Consider the following 21,326-nt stretch of genomic DNA (forward strand, 5'->3'; position numbering starts at 1 on the left):
ACACATAATTAGAGTTTAAGACATTCACGAAAAATATTATTTATCAATTTTAAGTATATAAAAAATATAAAAATTTTATATCATCATGTTGTTTTTTGAGATGTTATATGCTTCTTTATTTATCGCTAATGATTAATACAAAATGCAAAATCTTCTTCTATTAATGTGCTTGAAAACCGATTGATCTAATATTACTTATTATGGTTGTATTTTTAACTTTATATCAATAATGGTTTTAAAATATTGCATTGGAAACCAAAATCTTCTTCTATCAATGTGTTTGAAAACTGATTGATCTAATAGTACTGATTATGGTTGTATTCTTAACTTTATATCAATTTATGATTAAATTTAAATATTAATTTAAGAATAAATTTATATTTATGTAGGATTAATGTAATATTATCATTTTATATTTTTATATAATATTACATTACATTGAATTTACATTGGAAACTATTTTTTTTCATTTAATGTCCTTCGAAACTGAACTTTTCTTATAGTTGATTTTTTTAAACATCAAGCAGTAGATAATATTAGGTAATATATTCCTTCTGTGTGTTTTTAGAATAAATTTCAAAATAAATTCATTGAAAATAATATCGTTTTTAAGTTGTGAAAAATTAATCATAATACATATAATAACATTAATAAATTTTGGATTCAAATTTGAAATCGTAACAGACAGTAAACAAAAAGAATGTGATAACAAAAACTAAATATAACATTTAAAATGAAAAATATATACAAAAAGTTAATTTTTGTAATAAATGCCTTAATATTTCTGATAAAAATATATAAATTCGAATATTCAAAATAAATTGATGACCCATAATGATATAATAATATATTATAAAATATAATAATATGTAATAATGTAATTATAAAATATAATAATATTAATATAATTAAAATATAAGGTAAAAAATAAAAATTATAAATTTTTTAAACTTTTAAAGATATGGAAATAATTAACTATTTCAATTTCAATATTATTGCAAGATTAAGATTTATATATTGTGAAAATTGGAATTCGAAATATATACAGTAACATTTTCTCTAAAAACAATTACCAAACTGAAACTTTAGAATGAAATTGGTGCTATTTGACTAATTAAACAAAAAATATACCAATAAAATTTAAATTTTAACATTCAAAAAAAATTGTAAATTAGTGTAGGTTTTTCAATAAATTCTTATAATGTCTTTAAACAACTTTCAAATATTTTTAACTTATAAGAAGAAAGGTTCGTATTTTATATATTATCAAAATATGAAAAATGATAAATTAAACAAATTTAATGGAAATACATTAATATTCACAATTAAAAACAATAAAAGTTAAAAATATGATATAGAAAATAAACAAGTAATATAATATTTAGGAACAAAAGCTCTATGATTTTTAATAATATAATAATATATTAACATATTAGTCCTAATATAATAATAATAGTAAAAATAATTAAAATATGGTGTAAAATAATAAATAAATAATTGTAAAATTTAAATATGAATTTTTAAATATTTTTAAATAATTTTCACATATTTTTGACATTTTACACAAACTTAAACAATAATTTAAAAAATAATTTTTATAACATAGATATTGGTATATCATTACAAGTTAAAATTATACATTCTTAAAATTTTTAAAAATATAAAAATCATTAATGATCTCGATTTCAATATTTTTTTTTTCTAAATTAGGATATATATTGTCAAATTTGAAATTCAAAATATATAGTAATAAAGTTTGAATTTAAATTCTAAATTTTAAAAGCTATAAAATATGGGAGCAAAGTTAAAATTTGAAATTCAAAATCCAAAAAAATTGTGAGAAAAGGACTCCAATAAAAGAGTCTATCAAACGTCTAACCTTTGTATTTTTGCATAGTGTACTATTTATTTTGTTTACATAGTCTACATTTTGTAAGTTTTGATTGTTTACTATTTATATTTTGTTTGCAGTCTAACATTTGTATCTTTAAAGAATCTACTATTTATATTTAGGTGTACTTAGTCGGATAATACTCACTTTTGTTTGGATATTTCAGTTTCATACCCACTTTTAAAAAGGTATCAATTGGGTCCTAACTTTGGAAAAGATGTCTCAATCAGGTCCGTTTGAGAAAAAAAGTAGTAACGTCATTAATGATATCGACGATATTTAAAATGACTTACAAGAGTGAAAGGAACCTAATTGAGACATTTTTTCGAAAGTTGGGATTCGATGGACACATTTTTAAAAGTGAGTACCAAACTAGCACATCTAAAGAGAGTGAATACTATCTGACTAATTAAACATTACATTTATATGCACGATCTATCATTTGTAGCTTTATATAGTTTACTCTTCACAATTTTTGTATCGTCTAATGTTTGTATCTTTATTAAGTCTACTCAACAATTTCTATATCGTCCATCATTTTTATTATTAGAGAAACAACTATTATATTTTTCTACATTTTTTACTCAATATTTCATTCAAAATTAAATTTTATTTCTTAATTTTAATTAACTAAATCTTAATATATTATTTAAAATAGTTAAATATAATACATTTTATTAAAAATATATATAAATAACTTAAATACATTTTTATTATAAAATCAATTAAAATATTATTATTGAATTTTATAAAATAAAATTTATAATAAATTTAATTATACTTTTATAATTTCAAATTAATTTAATAAATATACTATAATTTTTAATTTTAAAATTTAATATCCCGTACTTGCACGAATAGAAATACTAGTTACATACATTCTAATAATTTGGGTGAGAAATTAACCAAAATGGTAAAAATCACGTTACTTACTCGTAGAATTATAATTTTTTTCTTTTCCTCTTACATCAGACAATAATTATTATGTGAGCGATTATCATTAACTGGCAAAGTAGGATGATTGCAATTATTCCTAACACTCTATAATTAAATATTGAATCGAATAATTAATTCATGGTGGAGGTAGCTGACGTCATAGCTGTAACCCCTTTACGCAATGCTGGTGACGTCACTATGCACTCTCGTTGTCAACCTCCATTGGTTGTCTCGCACGTGGCGTTGGATACTGCAAAAGATGGCTTTAGCACTTGCACTTGTCTCCACACTCCTAATGCATATTATACTAATAATGGGTTTCACCTAGGTTAGGAAAAACCATGACCAAAAATACCTAACCACGGACCCGGTCGGCTTTGCCATGGAGATCAAAAGACCTTTTGATCACAGAATGGCCGCAGAAGCATTTATCTCAGAACGCAACTTTTTCCAAACCAACTTATTCGTAAAGCAAGTGCAGATGAAGAATTGTACTGCCACTAAAATCTCAATTTGCTGCACATCTTGGCTTAACCTAACCCTAACATCTTTCACAAATACCACCATCTTCCTTTCTACCAGCTTTTTCTCCTCTTACGCCCCTGCTTTCTGCTATGATGGACAAAGGTTACGACAAAATACGAAAATTTGAATGTTGCAAGTGCTTCAAGATTCAACATGTGGAGGTAATTTTCATCTTATTACTTTAATAGCTTTAATTTTAGAGAAACATTATTTTGATACCTCCACCTCTTTTTTCTTCATTTGACCACCTTAAATAATAATAATAATAATAATAATATATTATTATTATTAAATTAATTATTTAATTAAAATACAAATTGTATTATTTGGAGTTCTTTTAAAAATCATATATATCTAGAACGAAATCACTTATTTATAAAATAGGTCGATATATATATATATATATATATATATATATATATATATATATATATATATATATATATATATATATATATATAATAAGTCAGTTTTTTTTTATATGTTTGAATTAACCTATTATTTACAATCGAATACATGAATCAATAAATATAAAAAAGGTTTATCAATAATTTGTTTAAATATTAACATAAAAGTTTTGTTATAGATAAAGATTTTTCTCTTATATTCATGAAAAATCGTCTACGGTGTATATGGTTTCAAAAAAATAAAATTAAAGTTAAGATGCATGTTAGTTTTATCTTATCATTATATTGTAAATAACGATTTAAGACGACCTAATAAGATCAAATTAGAGGTCAAAATCCAGATATCATGCTCAATATCCTATATATTAATTCAAACTTAATTATATCATAAAATAGTTTCTTACTTTTTTATTTAACCGCACTTCAGTTTTATTAATTAAATCAGACATGATAGCCACTAAGGCATATCTTACATCATCATAGATGCCAGTAGGTTTTTGTTATATACTATATTATTTGTCTTATGTTCAGGTTTGTATGTGCGGCTGCATTTTAAATCTAAAATCCAGTACCCAAAAGAGTTAAGTACTAAGAAGTTCTCAATGATCAAAATAAGTTATTTGAAATTTATCATTGTCCTTTTCAGACATCTCAATAGTTTAAAGATTAAGTTTTAAAAGAAATTAAACGTCCTTCTTATGGCTTAAAATGTTCAGCTGTGACCTAAAAAACTCTATGATTGAATATTCACTATAAAAGAACATAAAATTAGTCTCTAAATAGGAGTGCCAGTTAAATTATGGCATTATTAGTTGGCTTAATCAATTCTAATGCAACATAAAAAATTAATTTTTTTCATGAAAAGTTAATTAAGAAATTATTGACGAATTTCCGTCATGTTACATAGAGTCGGCTTTCAAAAGCTTATTCTAACAAATCAAACCTTGCTAGCTAATTTGTCTTGGCTTAAGTGTTGACTATTGCTTTTGGAAGGCAATGAAGAATTTTACTCCTTTTTATTTTATCTTCTATTTTATTTAGTCATAAAAAGTTTGGTATAGTTCATCTCATACCTTACCATTTTACCTATTTTCATTACAATTAACAATATTCCTTACCACTAACTGTCATACTTAATCACTTTAGAGTTCGTCTAAGTTACAACTAGCTTATTTTGATAGTTATGATGAACTCTTTAATTGGTTCTTCAAGCAAAAATAATTTCACTACTTTAGATATAACTTTTGAGGACGGTTAAAAAAATATGTTACCATGATTTTAGATTTGTTGTTGTACAGTCCGTCATTAAAAATTTAGGAGAATCAACAACGAGTATATCAATCATCATGAATTTGCATACACAACCATGACGATTTAAAACTCGTCGTTGTAACCTATGCAAATTTTATAAAAGAAAAATAAAATTTTCAAAATCATGACACTTAATTTGATAAGCGTCATTATAACACATTAATAGTTAAAAAAAATTAAAAAATTGAGGTGTAACATATCAGATGGGGCTGAACCAAGATATAATGGGGTATCTGCATCGATAATCATATTTTGATACACAATTTTAGCAAAGGCCTATACTCTAACATCATGATCATGTCCTATAATTTATCGTCCATTGTCTAGTACATAGATTCATGTGTTTCAGCCACACTTGGAGTGTTTACCAATTCACCATGTCACATCCATGTTGTATACTTTTCATAAATTCATCATATAAAAAATGTTCTCTAATTTTGACAACATCCCATCTTCTCCCATTCAAACAATTCACACAAGGAACCTCATCCTTCCTCTATTTTTCGTACTACTAATATGACTTTGAATGAATTCTATAAACTCCTCGACTCCCCTCTCTCATAATGATCACTTATACGTGATAAATTAATCTCAAATCGATCCATCATTGTTATGTAACAAAAGATAATTCTAATACTAAATATAAATAATACCAACACTTAACAAGACACATAATTTTAATAATTCATATCATAATCAAATATGAATATCATTAACTCCAAATAATAAAAGGTAATCAATTATTCATAATATATAATAAAACAAATATCTCTAATTTGAAATAATAAAAACTAAGTATATAAAATTTACAAAACTAATTATATATATATATATATATATATATATATATATATAATAAAAACTAATTAAAAAGTAAAAATTAACTTATCTGAAGGAGACGAAGAGGTCGCTAGAGAGAAAGAAATGGTACGAAGGATACTAAGAGTGTGCTACAGAGAGAAAGGAATGACACACGAAAGGAGGAATAATGGCCCGAAAAGGAGGAACAATATTGTGGGGTGGTTCGCAGTACCTAGTTGATGCAGAAAGGCGAGCAACGATGCAAGAAGTAGTAGTGGCAGTGGCGAGAATCCGAAGTGGGGTTTTGGATTTGGACGAGAAACAGCGGTGATGACTTTGCGACTTGGCAGAGACTTCGCAACGATGACTTCGTGACTTCACGACTTGGCAGCAACGATTTTGAGACTTTGAACATAAGTGGTAGTGGAGCAGCACTGACGACAACGAAGACAAGGTGATTTTACAACAGCGGAGGAAGATGAAACCATAACCGTGCGTAGAGGGAAAGTAAAAAAGGTGAAACATGTTTAACCCTCGTAACCTAATCGACAACGATTATTTCACTTAGCCATCATTATTGGCGATTCCAATGTTTTCAACAACGGTTTCAACGACAATCAATTCTAGACCATTGTGGTTTTGCTTTTTAATACATGGAACGACGATCATTTAAGAAAATGAGGTTATAAAAAGTTTACATTATTTACGATCAAGTCACTTCGTTTGTTTATACTACGTGTGCACTACACACGTCGTTAATCTATGTCATTGAAGCTTTATTTTGCACTATTGTTTTCTCAATTGTGTGGGTTATAGGACCTTAAATTGTGTCATTATCAAATATTTTGTATAGTCTAAATTGTGGATTAGAGACCTTAAATTGGTATCAAAGTCAAGGTCACGAGTTCAATTCCTAGTGGAACAATTGTTTAAGGAGACACTACAACAAAAATCATTATAGGTGAGTGTGGTTATAGGTAATAGACAACGGTTTTTAGTACGACAATGTTTTTTTTTGAAACCGTTGCTTAAAATCCTTACAATATACAACAATTTTTCAGGTTGATTTTAGACCTCACTTATATTTTTAGACCACATTTTTACTGGTTTTGTCTGCATAGTTTAAAGCAACAGTTGTATAATCATGGACTTTCATTATATTTATATAACATTTATAAAAATGTTGTTTATTATATGTTTATGCCACATTTATTTAGTCGTTATCTAATTTAGTGTGGTATAAACTACAAAATGTTGTAGTGAGAGATTGTTATGAGTTACATAATCGTTCTATGATGAAGGCCAAGTGGGGCCAAATAACAATCGAAGAGAGCTATTCCTAGGCCAATTATTGTGAGGGAGATTGTTGCATGTGGTATAGTCACAATCAAATAATGACACTCGAACACTCTTAGATAAGAAGAGTTTGTTCTGACTATCAAGAATAGCTTTTGGCTTAAAAAAGTATTTTATAAAATAATTCTAAAATTGTAGAAATCAATTAAATTAATTTATGAAATATATGGTAAAGACTTCATAGTTGAGTTTCATGATACAATTCAATGCAAAAACATCAAACAACATACTTCTAATTTCTATTCTAGCACTCACAACATATGTAACAAGTTCTAATATCTTAGCGATAAGTCTAAATTTTAATAACAAAAATCTTAATGTATTAGCAATTTTTATGTTCGCATTAAGTTCAAAATTCCGATGTTACAAATGACTAATTGTTTCGTATCTTTATCTTCCATGTGAAATATATAGTTGTTATATCCTAATCAGGTTTTTTAAACTATTTTTCAATCAAAAGGTACTACCAAATATGCAAACAATAAATATGCAATTAAGAACAATAATAAAACATAAGAGTGAAAGAAAAGAAATATATTGATTAGTAGAAATCTTAAAAGATTTAATAAACTCTAAAAAACAATAAAAATGAATGCTTCTAGATTGAACCTTTATCGTATCTCTCTTAGAGTTAGTTTCCTATACTCTAAGGGTGTGTCTTTCTATCTCTCTCGTTTCTCTCTTAGACCAGTGAATATATAAAAGAAGTTTTGCTACTTTTTGTGGTAATCTGTCTTAGACTAGATGAAACTATTCTTGCAATTGAATTAGTGCTAGACATAAGGTGACCTAATCTTTAGCTTGAAACTAATTATATTTAGGTCACACGATCTTTGTAAATCACATCAAAAGATGAAAAGAGTGTTAAAATATAATTAAATAATACACTTTATGATAATAAGGATGGAAACAAAGTGTGCTGATAAACTTCTCAACATGGGTATGATTGTTATTCATAGTCCAAAGTTTTTTTCACTCTCCAACCTACCTCTAGCCTATACTACGGAATTATTTAGAAATGGATCAGTACGTCAAAATTTATATATTTTTTCATTTGATTGTTATTTGTTACATAAGACTTAATCTTCTCATGTTGCACATATTTTCTCTCTTTTTTTATGCTTTATAACTATTGCTTAAAATTCACACTTAAAAATGAAAATTTATATTAAAAAAATATAATTATTTTGTTTTATTCCTTTTACAAATTACTTTAAGAAGGTAAGGAAACTCTTAAATATATAGTGACCAATTTTAGTGATAAAAAATATGTTTAGAGACCGATTTTCAAATTAGAGACCAATTATTTTTGTAACCAAAATCTTGATAACTAATGTTAGTGATCAATTTAAAGACCAATTCATTATAGAAACTATTTTAGTTACCAATCTAGAGATCAATTATAATTTTTTGAAACTATTTTTGTTTCCAATAATTTTAATTTATAGATTCGTATCTAAATTGATCACTATAATGATTAATTATTTTTTGTCACTAAAATTAATCATTATTCAAATATTTTCTTATAGGCTTATTATGTAAATGCCTATAATTTTAAAGTTTTAAAACTACCAACTACCTTGTAAATTATACAAGTATTTGTCAATATACAGCTGAGAATACTTTAAAAGCTTATTGATTTGTTAAAAGTATAACTTCAAAATAAATGCAGACATTTAAGAATTTAATTTAAAAATTAGTTAATTAAGCAATAAATAATTGTCTTATTAATAATGTATAAAATTCTGATTATAACTAAAAGTAACCGAAGAGTTATAGTTTGTTCAAACCCATTAATTTAAAAAACTTCTTAACTTTGCAATTAAGTAAAGAAAATTAAAAAAAAAACTTGCAATATATTAGTAAAATATAGAAGATATGCATGACTGTAAAAATGAAGAAATTTAATTCAAATGTCCATGTAAAATTATATATATATATATATATATATATATATATATATATATATATATATATATTTGATTTAATTATCGATAACTATGTGACAAAAATTTCTAATTTTTGAAATGAAAATTTTGATTAAAAAGTATAGATAATATAAACAAAATTAAACCATCTTCCAATCCAATTAAATGCAGATATGTACATTAAAGCTATTGATAATTATTTGAAAAGTTATAACTAAAAAAAATATTCGTGTTTTAACAATTAAAAACTGCAAATAAAATTTTTAATAGTTAAAATAACCATTAAAATTACAGATGTTAGATTATGACCAAAATATTTTAAACACCGGTATTGTTACCACAAAAGAAAAATAAATACTAATTGTTAAAAACAGCTCCAAATTCGTTCTTATTGATAATATTTCAATATATTTTGATAATTAAAAATTATTACAGAATATATCACATTTTGGTAATTTTTATTATATTTTAACAGTTAAAAATTGTCAAAAATTTTATAATATTTTAATAATTCAAAATCGTCAAAAAATATTTTAAATTTTTAAAAATTCTAAAAATATTTATTAATTATTTTCATTAGTATGATAACAAATATTTCAATTATCTATTTTATTCAAAATTATTTTTTACTTACTTATTCATTACAAAAAAATTTCTACTTTCCAAGTCTATTAATCTTTATTTACAAGAGTTCAGCATGTACTTTGACAAAATTAAAAATAAAAAAGAAATTCATCTAGCTCAACAAAAATGTTGGAAAGAAACCGACTAGCTCAACAAAAAAACTCAGCTGTAACTGTTCCTATTGTAGCAGTATTTGATATTTCTACAAGAAGAAATCTACAGGTATTCATATAAGAAATCTAAGACAAATATTTTTCCAGTTCTTAACAGATTTTGCAGATAATTCACCCTAGTTTTGATATATTAAAAAACCACTTCCAAACATTAAAATTCCTTGGAATGTTAAAAGTCAAAGTCCAATCTATCCAATACCAGGTCTCGCATCCGTGCTTATACATCTACAACAACTTGATCAATTATAGTTCAATAGATTAAATAAATAGCACAAGAAAATTTCTTCAATTAATTCCTTTACTAGTTAAATAATACCTTTTACAATACATCACTTATAAAGATAACACGATACATGCTCCAAGCACAATAATGACTTTCAGATGAAAGTAGTATCCAACAAAGCCTTATCCTTTTCTTCAACATTCCCTTATAATTGGTTAGGTAGAACTAAATGATTAATACCTATTATACACGAATACACGTGTATCGGATATGATATGTATCCGACACGTCGATACGTTTATTTTGAAAATAATAGGATACGATACGTGATAAATACGTGATATATGAATATTGAAAATTGTACATTAATTCTTAAAAACATAATAAATATATGATTGTTATTGTGTAAATCCAAATTAAAACTATATATACTAAAGTTGTCAACATAAAAAATATATAAATTATTGTCATCGTAAAAGTACTACGGTAAAAACTCTCAAATAATGATCAGTTTCAGTAACAAAAAATATGTTAGAGACCAATTTCCTAATTAAAGACCAATTATTTTGGTAGTCAAAATCTTGTAGTTAATGTTAGTGATCAATTTAGAAACCAATTCATAATGAAAACAATTTTAATTTATCACTTTAGAGACCAATTATAATTTTTTGGAACTATTTTAATTGTCAATAATTTTTAGTTTTTAAATTGGTCACTGTATAATGACTAATTTTTTATCATTAAAATTGATCATTATTCAAAGATTTTCTTGTGTTGTACTACGACTTTATAAATTAAATTAGGTACTTCACTGATAAGTATAGATAAAGTATCTTAAAGTATCGGACACGGACATGTGTCGAACACGGATACGTGACTTAAGTTGAAGTATCGGTGCATCGTAAATTAATACCATAAATTGCAAAGAGTATAATAATTAGTATAGGAAGGAATATAATATAAGATATGCTTCTTACTTTAGATCATCAACCTCCACTCTTATGTCTGATACTGACACTTGGAACTTCCACTGTGATAACATATTTGCTTTCTGATTCTGCAACATTCATCCTTGGAGACCACTCAATTTCTGCACAAGTATACTGACAACGATTATTTAGCAGTTGACAGAAAGCATAAAAAAATTTCCACCAATATTCAAATAATTTATATGTTTCTATTTGTCATAGTTAATCATCTATGATAACATCAAATAACTTTCTCAGTTCAAAAGTGCTAAACACCAATTTCAGAATATCATCAGAATAGCACATTTTCTTCTCAGAATGTAACTGATCTCTTTTACAATTCTCATGTGTCATAAAAACCTATAACTGAATTTGTATTCAAATTCAGAAAAGTGCAGAGTATATTATTATAACATTCGGAGAACATGGGTAGCTGAAGTATCATCCTTGGGAACACATTTATCTGCATATTCAACACCAATTACTTCTGCATATACTCAAGACAAACAAACAATTTTTTCAGACACTAACCCAGCCGGTATTTCCCCACTAAATGTGTTGTTCTGTATGAACCTGTCACAAACTCACAGATGCTAATTAGGAAGAGTACTTGTATGTTCTGAAATTTGAAATGATAAACATTTTGGAATAAGTGCTACATACAGTGCTTGTAACTTTGGCAAACTACCAAGGTAAAACGATAATTGACCAGACAACTTGTTATTCTCTAACAAAAATGAGGACATAGAAAAGAATGCTTTTGGGTTTATGAAAGCTGGTGAACTAAACTTACGCAATCTTTAGATTTATGAAAGCTAGTGAACTAAACATATTATAGTGCCTGTAATATGTTTGAGTCCACCTGATAGGAAATTAGGAGCAAACAAACATTTTTATGTACAATAGCCAATTATGTCCTTCAGAAACATTTTTATGTACTTTTCTAGTTCAATAAGGAAATTAAGAATTGTTTTCTTTTAGCCCAACAAATTAAAAGACATCCCTATATATATATATATATATATATATATATATATATATATATATATATATATATATATATATTTATTTATTTATTTATTTTGGTGGAGACTGATTTTATATTTTAAAATATATTAATCATTATTAAAAATTTTAATATTTTGTGAAATTTTTATTATTCTTTTTTAAAATTTTAATTTGTAACTAATTTTTTCACGAATAATTATATTTTATAAAATTATAAAATGTGTAAGTATGTTTTAAATTTTTTTATAACAAGTATCTTTCACAAAATATTTTATAAAATTATTGATAATAATTTTTTACAAATTATTTTTTATAACAAAATTTGTAAGTACTTTTCATAAAAAATTTAAAAATCAAATTAATAGAAAATATGTGTTTATTTTAGTATTAGTGAACAGAAGATTCTATAAATGAAAAACATGAAAATAAAAACTGATCAACAATTATGAACTGTTGATATTATTAGATAGATAACATTTAAATCAAATCCTTATACTTTTCAACGATGAGTTGTCTTACTTTTAAGAATAATAACATAAATTTATGCATGCCATGGCAAAAAATCACTTTTGTAAGTAATTCGTATCAGTGATTATAAAAGAAACTAAAGCTCCCTACATGTATCACTAATTATAAGAAAAAAAAAAACTTCTTTTTTTCCCATGAAAGCACTGGTCATCAAACTTAAAAAGACGTGGGCTAACCACCATGTATATCAAATAATAATGGAATTAGGAAAATCAATAAACATCAAGAGTTATTATTACCTTCCAGAAGTGTCATCAATTGGCAACTAATATATATTGATAATGGAATTAGGGAATTGCCCTTATACTATGGTGATTTATTCAGCTATTTGCTTCTGTGATTTACAAGATTACTTTCTAAGATCTTGCATATAAATCATATTTGATTATAAATTATTCTTCCCTTAAACATACCTTACATGTGGTGATAATCATACGAAGATGAAATATAAAAACAATTACGATAAAGTTGTTGTTTTTGTGATAATTATCTTAATATAAAATATTTAAAATCATTTTTAATTGATCAATATATTAGATCAGTGTTTTTAATAATAAATTAATAATTAAATTTATTTTGTAACAAATAACTTAGTGTTATTTTTTCTATATCATATCAACGTTCAAATAACTAATATTTGATTAATTAAATTGAGCATGATAATAACAAGTATTCTATCTTAAAGATTTTAAGGTAAATTAAATGAAGAATGTCTGACATTTTATAAATTTAATAAAATTTATCATTTTTGAAGAACATATACGTGTGTATCCAACAAAATGTTATGGAAACATATAATCTGTTTGACTAAACTAGGTTGTCCTAATAATATGCAATGTGAAAGTTTACAGCTCGAAATAAACCCTAGCAGCTCTCTTGGACCCGTCAAAAGGAAAAAAAAAATAAAATAAAACATTCATTATTGGTATTGTTATTCAACTAATAAACTCTTTGGCTGTGTTTGGTCCAACATTTTCAGATTTGTCTTACTATGAAGAACAAGGAATTTTTAAATTGCTTATTGAACAGATCTATTTGAATAAAGGAAAGTATCTCTTCATTTCTCATCAAGTCTTCAATAATCTTTTCATCACCAAAACATCTAGCAATGGTGAATCAGCGTTCCAGAATGGAAGAAGAACTAGTCAAAGGGCGAGACATAGCAAACCAGTTACTTGAACTGTGTGTTCACAGATCCAACAGTCACCATCATCATCATGAAGATGTAAAAGGGTCAATGCTTCCCTTTATTGAAGATCTTGTGCGCAAGGTGCTGTGTTCATTCACAAACACCCTTTTGCTTTTGAACAATGATAATGATGTCTCTAATGAGGTTGCTGTTTCTATGACTGTCAAAGATGTTCCTCCATTCTCCAAATGTCCAAACCCTCACCATACTGATGAGGTTTGCAAGGGTTTCTTCCAAACTAAAAAACCAAGAGGGTCCTACAAGAGAAAGTAAGAATTTTAGGTTTTCCTTTGTAGCAAATTATGTGAATACTGTTTATTACTATTTGAATGCTTTTTTTCTGACCTTGAGATTTTCCCAATCAAATTTCATGAAATCAAACACTTTTAGTTAGTCAACTGTTGTTTTAACAGCATTGAATAATCATGATTGTACAATCAGTGAACTATTTGTTATTAATTTCATTGTTTATTTAGCAAGTAGATTACTGGATCATTAACTAGTTGAGCTAATGATGAAATGATACATTCATAATTGGAAACTTTCTATTTCATAAGATCAAGTGCACCAACATGGGTGACAAACAGCTCAATCCTGGTGGAAGATGGCTATGTATGGAGAAAGTATGGACAAAAGATAACAACAAATGCAAAATACCTCAGGTTCTGTTTTATTCAAATTATAATTAACCAACCAATAATCCCTTTCATAGAATTAATATGAACAAAAATGTGTATATGCAGGAGCTACTATAGATGCACTCACAAACATGACAAAGGTTGTCCTGCAATCAAACAGGTCCAGAGAATTCAAGAAGATCCTCCATTGTACCAGACAACATATTATGGTCATCACAATTGCAAAAGCTTTTCAAGTTCAGATATAGTGATGGAATCAGCTTCTCCTTCTGCCTCTTCTGTGTTCCTTAGCTTCAGTAACACCTTGCCAACCAAGGAACAATACCAATTACAGACATCTTCAGTTTCTTCATCCATGAAACAGGAGCCAGTGGAAGTGATTCAGGATGAGCTTATTGCTGATCAAAGCCTATTAGCCTCATCAGATTACCTTCTGTTATGTGACTACGAACATGATTTCATTTCAATTACTTGAGGTATGTTAATGTTACTACGTTATTTTAGTTTCCCTAATTAAGAATGTTTTACTGTGATTCAGGGATATCTATATTAGTTGCTAAAAATCAGAAATTTATTTTGAAAGATTATCTCTCAGTCTCAAAGTTGGGGACAGAATTGAAGACATGTAACTGAGCTCTTATGGTACTCTTTACCGTGAATAAAGTGAATTTCCATTTGGAGATTAATGAAAATTTCATGTAGGAATATGTATATATACTCTTTGTGCTGTGAGTATCTGCATTGATTTGTCTGGTGCACATTGAAAGGATTATCAGATTTAAGATATTTACTTTTATCGTTGTTTGAATTTCATTTTTTTTAAAATGTATTTCAGTGAGATAGGAGATGTGTAATGAGAAAAAAACAAAATGAGAGTATTTATAAATTATTTTAAGTTCAATTGATCATAATAAATGTGACACTATGTTATTAGAACATTAATTTCCAAAATAAGTTTAAGGAGTAATCTATCTTCATGTATAATTTAAATCCTTTTAGTACCAATATTTTGATTTCTTTGCAGACAAAAAAAAAAAAAACAATATTCAATCAATTTGCGTTTTAACTTTGTCCTTTTCATTTGCTATCTATATTAAATCTTAACTCGTTAAGTAATTTAGTTTTTTATTAATAATGAAAAAACTTAAGTCATTGTGTGAAAGTGAAAAACAAAATAAGAAATGAAATTGAAAAATAGAAATCTCTAACAACAGCTATTTATGGTCTCGAGAATTACATAAGTTATTTTACAATCATAAAAATTGATATATATTTTATCATAAGAACATCATTACTCAACTACACATATTTTCTTTACTTTTAACTTGACACTACTCGAGAGTCACAAAATAAATGATAAATATATTTGAGAACAACCACTCTGATATCATCTAAATGTAGGCTTGTTGTGACGTAGCTTTCGGAATTAAATTAGTGATTGCATATAGAGAAATTGAATTTTCCATCATATTTATAAACACCTTCATTTCCATTTCAGATAAGTAGTTAGCTGCATGGTTGGAAGACTATGTAGGCTAGCAAATAAGCTTTTAAGATTTACTAAATTTTATTGTTCCTTCAAAATATTTCCTATAGATTTTTTGGTGCGAAGGGTTTAAGTATTTAAAAGTTAATTAAAATATAATCTTATTCACTGCAGAATTTATATGAGTACATTGTTTTTCTTGATTTTTGATGTTGTATATTGATTTTGATATATTAAAAAATTAATATTTTTTAAAATATTTAAATTAATGTATTTTGAATAGCACCGACAACCTAACTTAAAATCAAATTTGAACCTCCACACGATAATTTTAATATTTAAATTGTTCAATTGGAAAGTTAACATTGAAGACATAGAAATGACTAGTTGATACAATACATTTGCGGGTCAAGTTCAACATTAGCAGCAGAATAATTTGATAGATTTGGTTAGGGTTTATAAGTTGTTTATAATATTCCAATGGCCCCATAGAAAATTGACATATATATAAATACAAGGAAACTTCGTGTACTAATGCACTATTCTTTGTCAATTTCATTGGAAACTTGGAGTATATGCTTTGAACATGACATTGTTATTTACTCTTTTAAATCTAATGAACTTTTCGTTTATTTTTTATTTACCCATATACTATAAATTAAAATACAACTTGAATAATTATAATACTCATACCTCCCTTTTCTTTTCTCTAATGGTCTCAGTATTCTATTGCTTTTCTACTTTTCTGCATTTCACATACTACCACTTAACTAACCTAAACAAAGTTCAACACTTTCTATGTTATTTAATCTATTTTTAATACTTAATATCTTTCTATTTTCTCTCTTTTCATCTCTAAATTCAATTGCAATGTATTTTATTTTTAATATCGTTAAAAATAATTTAAAAATAATTTATATTATTTATTATAAATCTAAAATAAGATCTATATGTATTTAAATATATATACTTATTATAAAGTGTATATATATATATATATAATATAATATATTTTGAAAATATTTTTTTATTATATTTAATTATATAAACTAAGTATTCTTCGTATATAGTACTAGACTAAAATATAAATTAAAAAGAAAAGTTCTTGCTGCATAATTTAATACATGGCGTGATAAGAAATAAATTATGTAATATTTATGCATCATATTATTCTCACTCAACACTTGTTAATCATCTCATTATTTGAGTAAACTAATCTTGTAATGTATTTAATATTAATTGTTTCAGGAAAAAAATATTTAAGGGAGGTTTGTTTTATATCACCCAGGATTAAAACCTCCGTTAAGTCATTTATTTACTCGGAATTTTAGTTGGCGTTGGCTTAACGAGGGCTTGGCCGACGCAAATGTCTACGAAAATAAATATTTGTTTCCAGGCACATCCCAGAGACTGCATCTAGTTCAAAAACCTGTATTCAGACAACAATCCCGAAATCCAATATCATTTCAAGCATCTTAAAGGCTGCATCCAAGCACATCCAAGAATTTGCAAACAAAGTTAAGAACATTGTGACTTAAATGAGATCAAATTACAAGTTATACAAAGTCCATAAATCTAAGATCAAAATAAGACAAGTCTACTACCATTGTCATTACAGTCACATTACAATCAACATTTTCCTCATTTTTTTTACAATGCATATCACACTCTGTCAAGCCACATTACAGTCAACATTTTCCTCTTGTTATTTACAATGCATATCACACTCTATCAAAGTAATGCCAAGCATTCAAGTATCACACTTGGTCCAAAGCAAAAACTAATCAATAACGTAATCAACCCAAAGCAAAAACTAAATAATAAATTACTAATTACTCATCCATTTCATTGTTTTTACTATGATCAATCTAAATTACAATTTCCAATTTCCCTAAAACATATTGCTTAAATTACCTATAATTTAATCACTAAATTTATAAACAAGTTTAATGACTTAATAATTAAGTTACTCAAAGGGATTAAAATAACTAATTAGTCCTAATTATAATTATTTTCTATTCCTAAATTATAAATTTCAATTTTAAACATCTTATAATTAATTTTAGAGTAGATTCAGGACGAACAATAATTTAATGGAATCAGACAAAAGTCCCCCCCCCCCACAATATGCCTCATGAGATGAATTGAATTGTATTACGATTAGTTAAAAGTGCTTTATACTCTAGCTATTTCTAATTGATTGAATTTCTTTTTGAAAAAGATGGGGAACAATTTTAAAATTTATGAATGCAGGGAAAGGGATATAAAAAGAGACATGGATAAGAAAAAAGAAACAAACCATTGGGAAAAGAAAAAAGATAATTGCACTCAAGTCAATTCAATTAATGTTGACAGTGAATTCAATGTGTATATGGAGTGTGTAGTCATCATCATCTCTTATCAAAGGGGTCGCAAACCATAATAGAGAAAAAAAAGCCTTTATTGAAAAAAAATCCATAAATATACCTTGAATCAGTTAAATATTGAAAAAAAAAAGCATATATTGTGCCTCATTCAACTACATCATTACTCAATAGATATTTCTACTTACATGAAAACATAAAGAGTTTGAGATTTGGTCATGGAAAGGCTCATGTTGTTGATATGGGAAGTTAGAATAAGATGGATTATGCGACTAACAACAACACATATGATATTTAGTCTTTAATAGAGATATTTCTTAGCGATGAAAAACATTACAAAATCAATAATTTCATCCTCGGCCCAAAGCAACTATTTATGAATCAACAAAGCAAGGGCTTTAATCACTTACCTCTTCACAAACCCTCATACTACTTCGAACGAAATCGCGAACCCCTTCATCTTGCAAGCCTTTCAATCGCCTCCCAACCGAGCCTCACAATCACCTCTCATGTCGCATAGAATCAACGCAGAATCACAATGTTGTTCACTCAGAGTGTTGCTTTACAGACATTGTTTGCAGGCGCAGAGGAAGGAAAAGGAGATAACTTATGCCATTGAAGCTCGACGCAGAGGAAGGGGAAACAAATTTCTTGCTCACTTGCTAACTTCGTCGTCGCCATTGAAGCTCACTTGATTAAGGAAATGTGGCAAAATTGGGGAAAACGAACTCCAACTCGTGGCAGAAAGAGGGAAAACGAAAACCCTAACTTCGCATAAACACAAAAGGGAGGCTCGTTCTGGCACATAAGGGAGCTGGCTTTGGCACTCGTGGAGAAGGGAAAAAAAACCCTCAATTGGTAAAAACAAAAGAAGGAAAAATGAAATTGGGAAAAGGGGAAATTGGCATAACTAAAAGCCACCTGATAACTTGACCTAATAACTTTTTTTTTCTTTTAATTAAGTGTAGTATGCGTCGGCTATCCGACGTTCTTAATTTTCGAGTGATGTGTCGGCCAAGCCGACGAGAAGGTCAAAAGAATTTATAGGCCTAATTTCCTTTTAATAAATTCACATAAATTTTCGTAGAGTCCGTTGTGCGTTGGTTAAGCTGACGCCCTTTGCGTCTCCATGATAGCCGATGCTATTTTTGGAAGCTAAATACCAACATTCTTGTAGTGTAAACCATCATTCGAGAATGTGTTTCTCAGGATTTTTACGAGTTCTAAGAAACGTTAATCAATAGTCAAGGCTTTTTATCCTCTTGTATTTGATGAACCTTTGTTAAGTTTTATAGGTTTAAAACTCTTGTTAACTACTGTGATTTTGAAACTTTCATATAATACTATGGGTTTCAAAAGCTTTGTAAAATAATTACTTTAAGCACTTATATAAACTACCATAGATTTCAAAATCTCCATACATAGATTTTTCAATTATTAATGGTTTTTTTACTCATTTATCATTTATGTATTCATATATATTTTTTCAACCACAATTATTTACGTTTATTATATTTGTTTATCTATATTTGATGAAATTATACATATATAGATATAACACTCATCAAATTGACAAATTATATATAGATAACTAAATTTATATCAAAGTATAACAAGTATACACATTAAAATTCTAATTCAAGTACTATATTAGTTAACAAAAACTTGCAAAAATTGTCATGAAGTAATACAAATGGTTCTCAAATCACAAAAATGGTTCAAATAACTTCCACATTATATTATATTCTTCAACTATCATATATGATTTTCCTCATGTCCAAAATTTGTTGTATTAGTTGGCACACTTTCTTGATCAGAAACCTACAATTAGAGCTGTCAAAATGGGTTGGAACCCGCGAGCCAACCCGGCTCATCACGGGTTCAGACTGGGTTGGGTTGAAAATTTTTCATAAATTTTAATATGGGTTGATTTTTGACCCAGCTCACGTAGAACCCAGTTCACCCGCCGGGTTGGCTCACCAACCCGCAAATAAAGGGTCACACAAGTGTTTTTTGTTAAGTTGGGCTTTGTATTTGGGTCAAGTTAGGTTATTTTTTAGCCAACACATAGATAATTTGTATTTTTTGTGATTTTAGTTTGTATTTGGATTGTGTTGAAGTTTATTTAGATTTTAATTAGAATTATAATTTAGTTTTGACTGAAAAAAATAAAAAAATTATATATTTTTAATTAAGTGAGCCCGTGAGCCAACCCGTTTAACCCACTAACCCGTGGTGGGCCAGGCCGGGTTCGAATTTTTTTGGCTCGTTAATAAGTGAGCCGGGTTGGGTTGGCTCACTAAGTGATCAACCCATGGTAGGTCAAGCTGGGTCGGGCCGAATTACCTGTTTTGACAGTTCTACCTACAATATATATGAATCATAATTAGAAATGTAAACTTTGAAAAACAAAGAAATTATGGAGTATTAAACACTATCGGTGAAGGATTGAACATAGTCAACTCAATAGGCAATTGACCTTCATAATTTTGAGAAAAGAAGTTCATGATTGCATCAAGTCTTTTGTCATGTTCTTCATTTCCTTTATTTTGTTCATCCAATTGTGACTTTAATGTAGTGACCTATATTACAACACAATCTATTATGAAAATTGTAAAAAACACATGAATATTATAAAACACTTAATGAATCAACAAAAGTTATACCACATTTCTTACTCCTACTTATAGAGTCAAAGAATAACTTCAAAACAATTATAAAAAATATTAATAGTGCCCAATAATTTTCAACACAATTTCCAATCTTGGCATGGCAATCCAAAGCAAAACAACACCATATTGCTACATATGAAAATGAATGTTCAATAAGAAGGAGAAGATGAAGATGTCCCAAACTGAGAATTCCTAGTATGTCCATACACATGAGAAAGGCAAGGTCTCAATCCCATTCCTCAGACATGACCACAATGTTCTTGACTTATTAAAGCATGAGTTGGTAAATCTTCCATTGA

At 27.1% G+C, this 21,326-nt stretch overlaps 1 protein-coding gene across 1 annotated transcript; it reads left to right on the forward strand.

The window, feature by feature from the left end:
* Positions 1-13,787: 13,787 nt before the first annotated feature.
* LOC114184655 (WRKY DNA-binding transcription factor 70-like) lies at positions 13,788-14,981 on the forward strand. The gene is made up of 3 exons (XM_028071971.1): positions 13,788-14,137; positions 14,426-14,530; positions 14,612-14,981. Exons 1-3 carry the CDS (start codon positions 13,788-13,790, stop codon positions 14,979-14,981), a joined length of 825 nt encoding a protein of 274 aa, XP_027927772.1.
* The last annotated feature ends 6,345 nt before the right edge of the window (positions 14,982-21,326 follow it).

The sequence above is a fragment of the Vigna unguiculata genome, chromosome 5 (genome assembly GCF_004118075.2).
Source record: "Vigna unguiculata cultivar IT97K-499-35 chromosome 5, ASM411807v1, whole genome shotgun sequence".
In the NCBI taxonomy this organism is placed as follows: Eukaryota; Viridiplantae; Streptophyta; class Magnoliopsida; order Fabales; family Fabaceae; genus Vigna; species Vigna unguiculata.

Excerpts from the sequence above, each read along its gene's own strand:
- LOC114184655 (XM_028071971.1), top strand. The coding sequence starts at position 13,788 with ATGGTGAATCAGCGTTCCAGAATGGAAGAAGAACTAGTCAAAGGGCGA. Across the intron at positions 14,138-14,425 it reads AGAGGGTCCTACAAGAGAAA|ATCAAGTGCACCAACATGGG; the intron begins GTAAGAATTTTA and ends CTATTTCATAAG. Across the intron at positions 14,531-14,611 it reads ACAAATGCAAAATACCTCAG|GAGCTACTATAGATGCACTC; the intron begins GTTCTGTTTTAT and ends GTGTATATGCAG.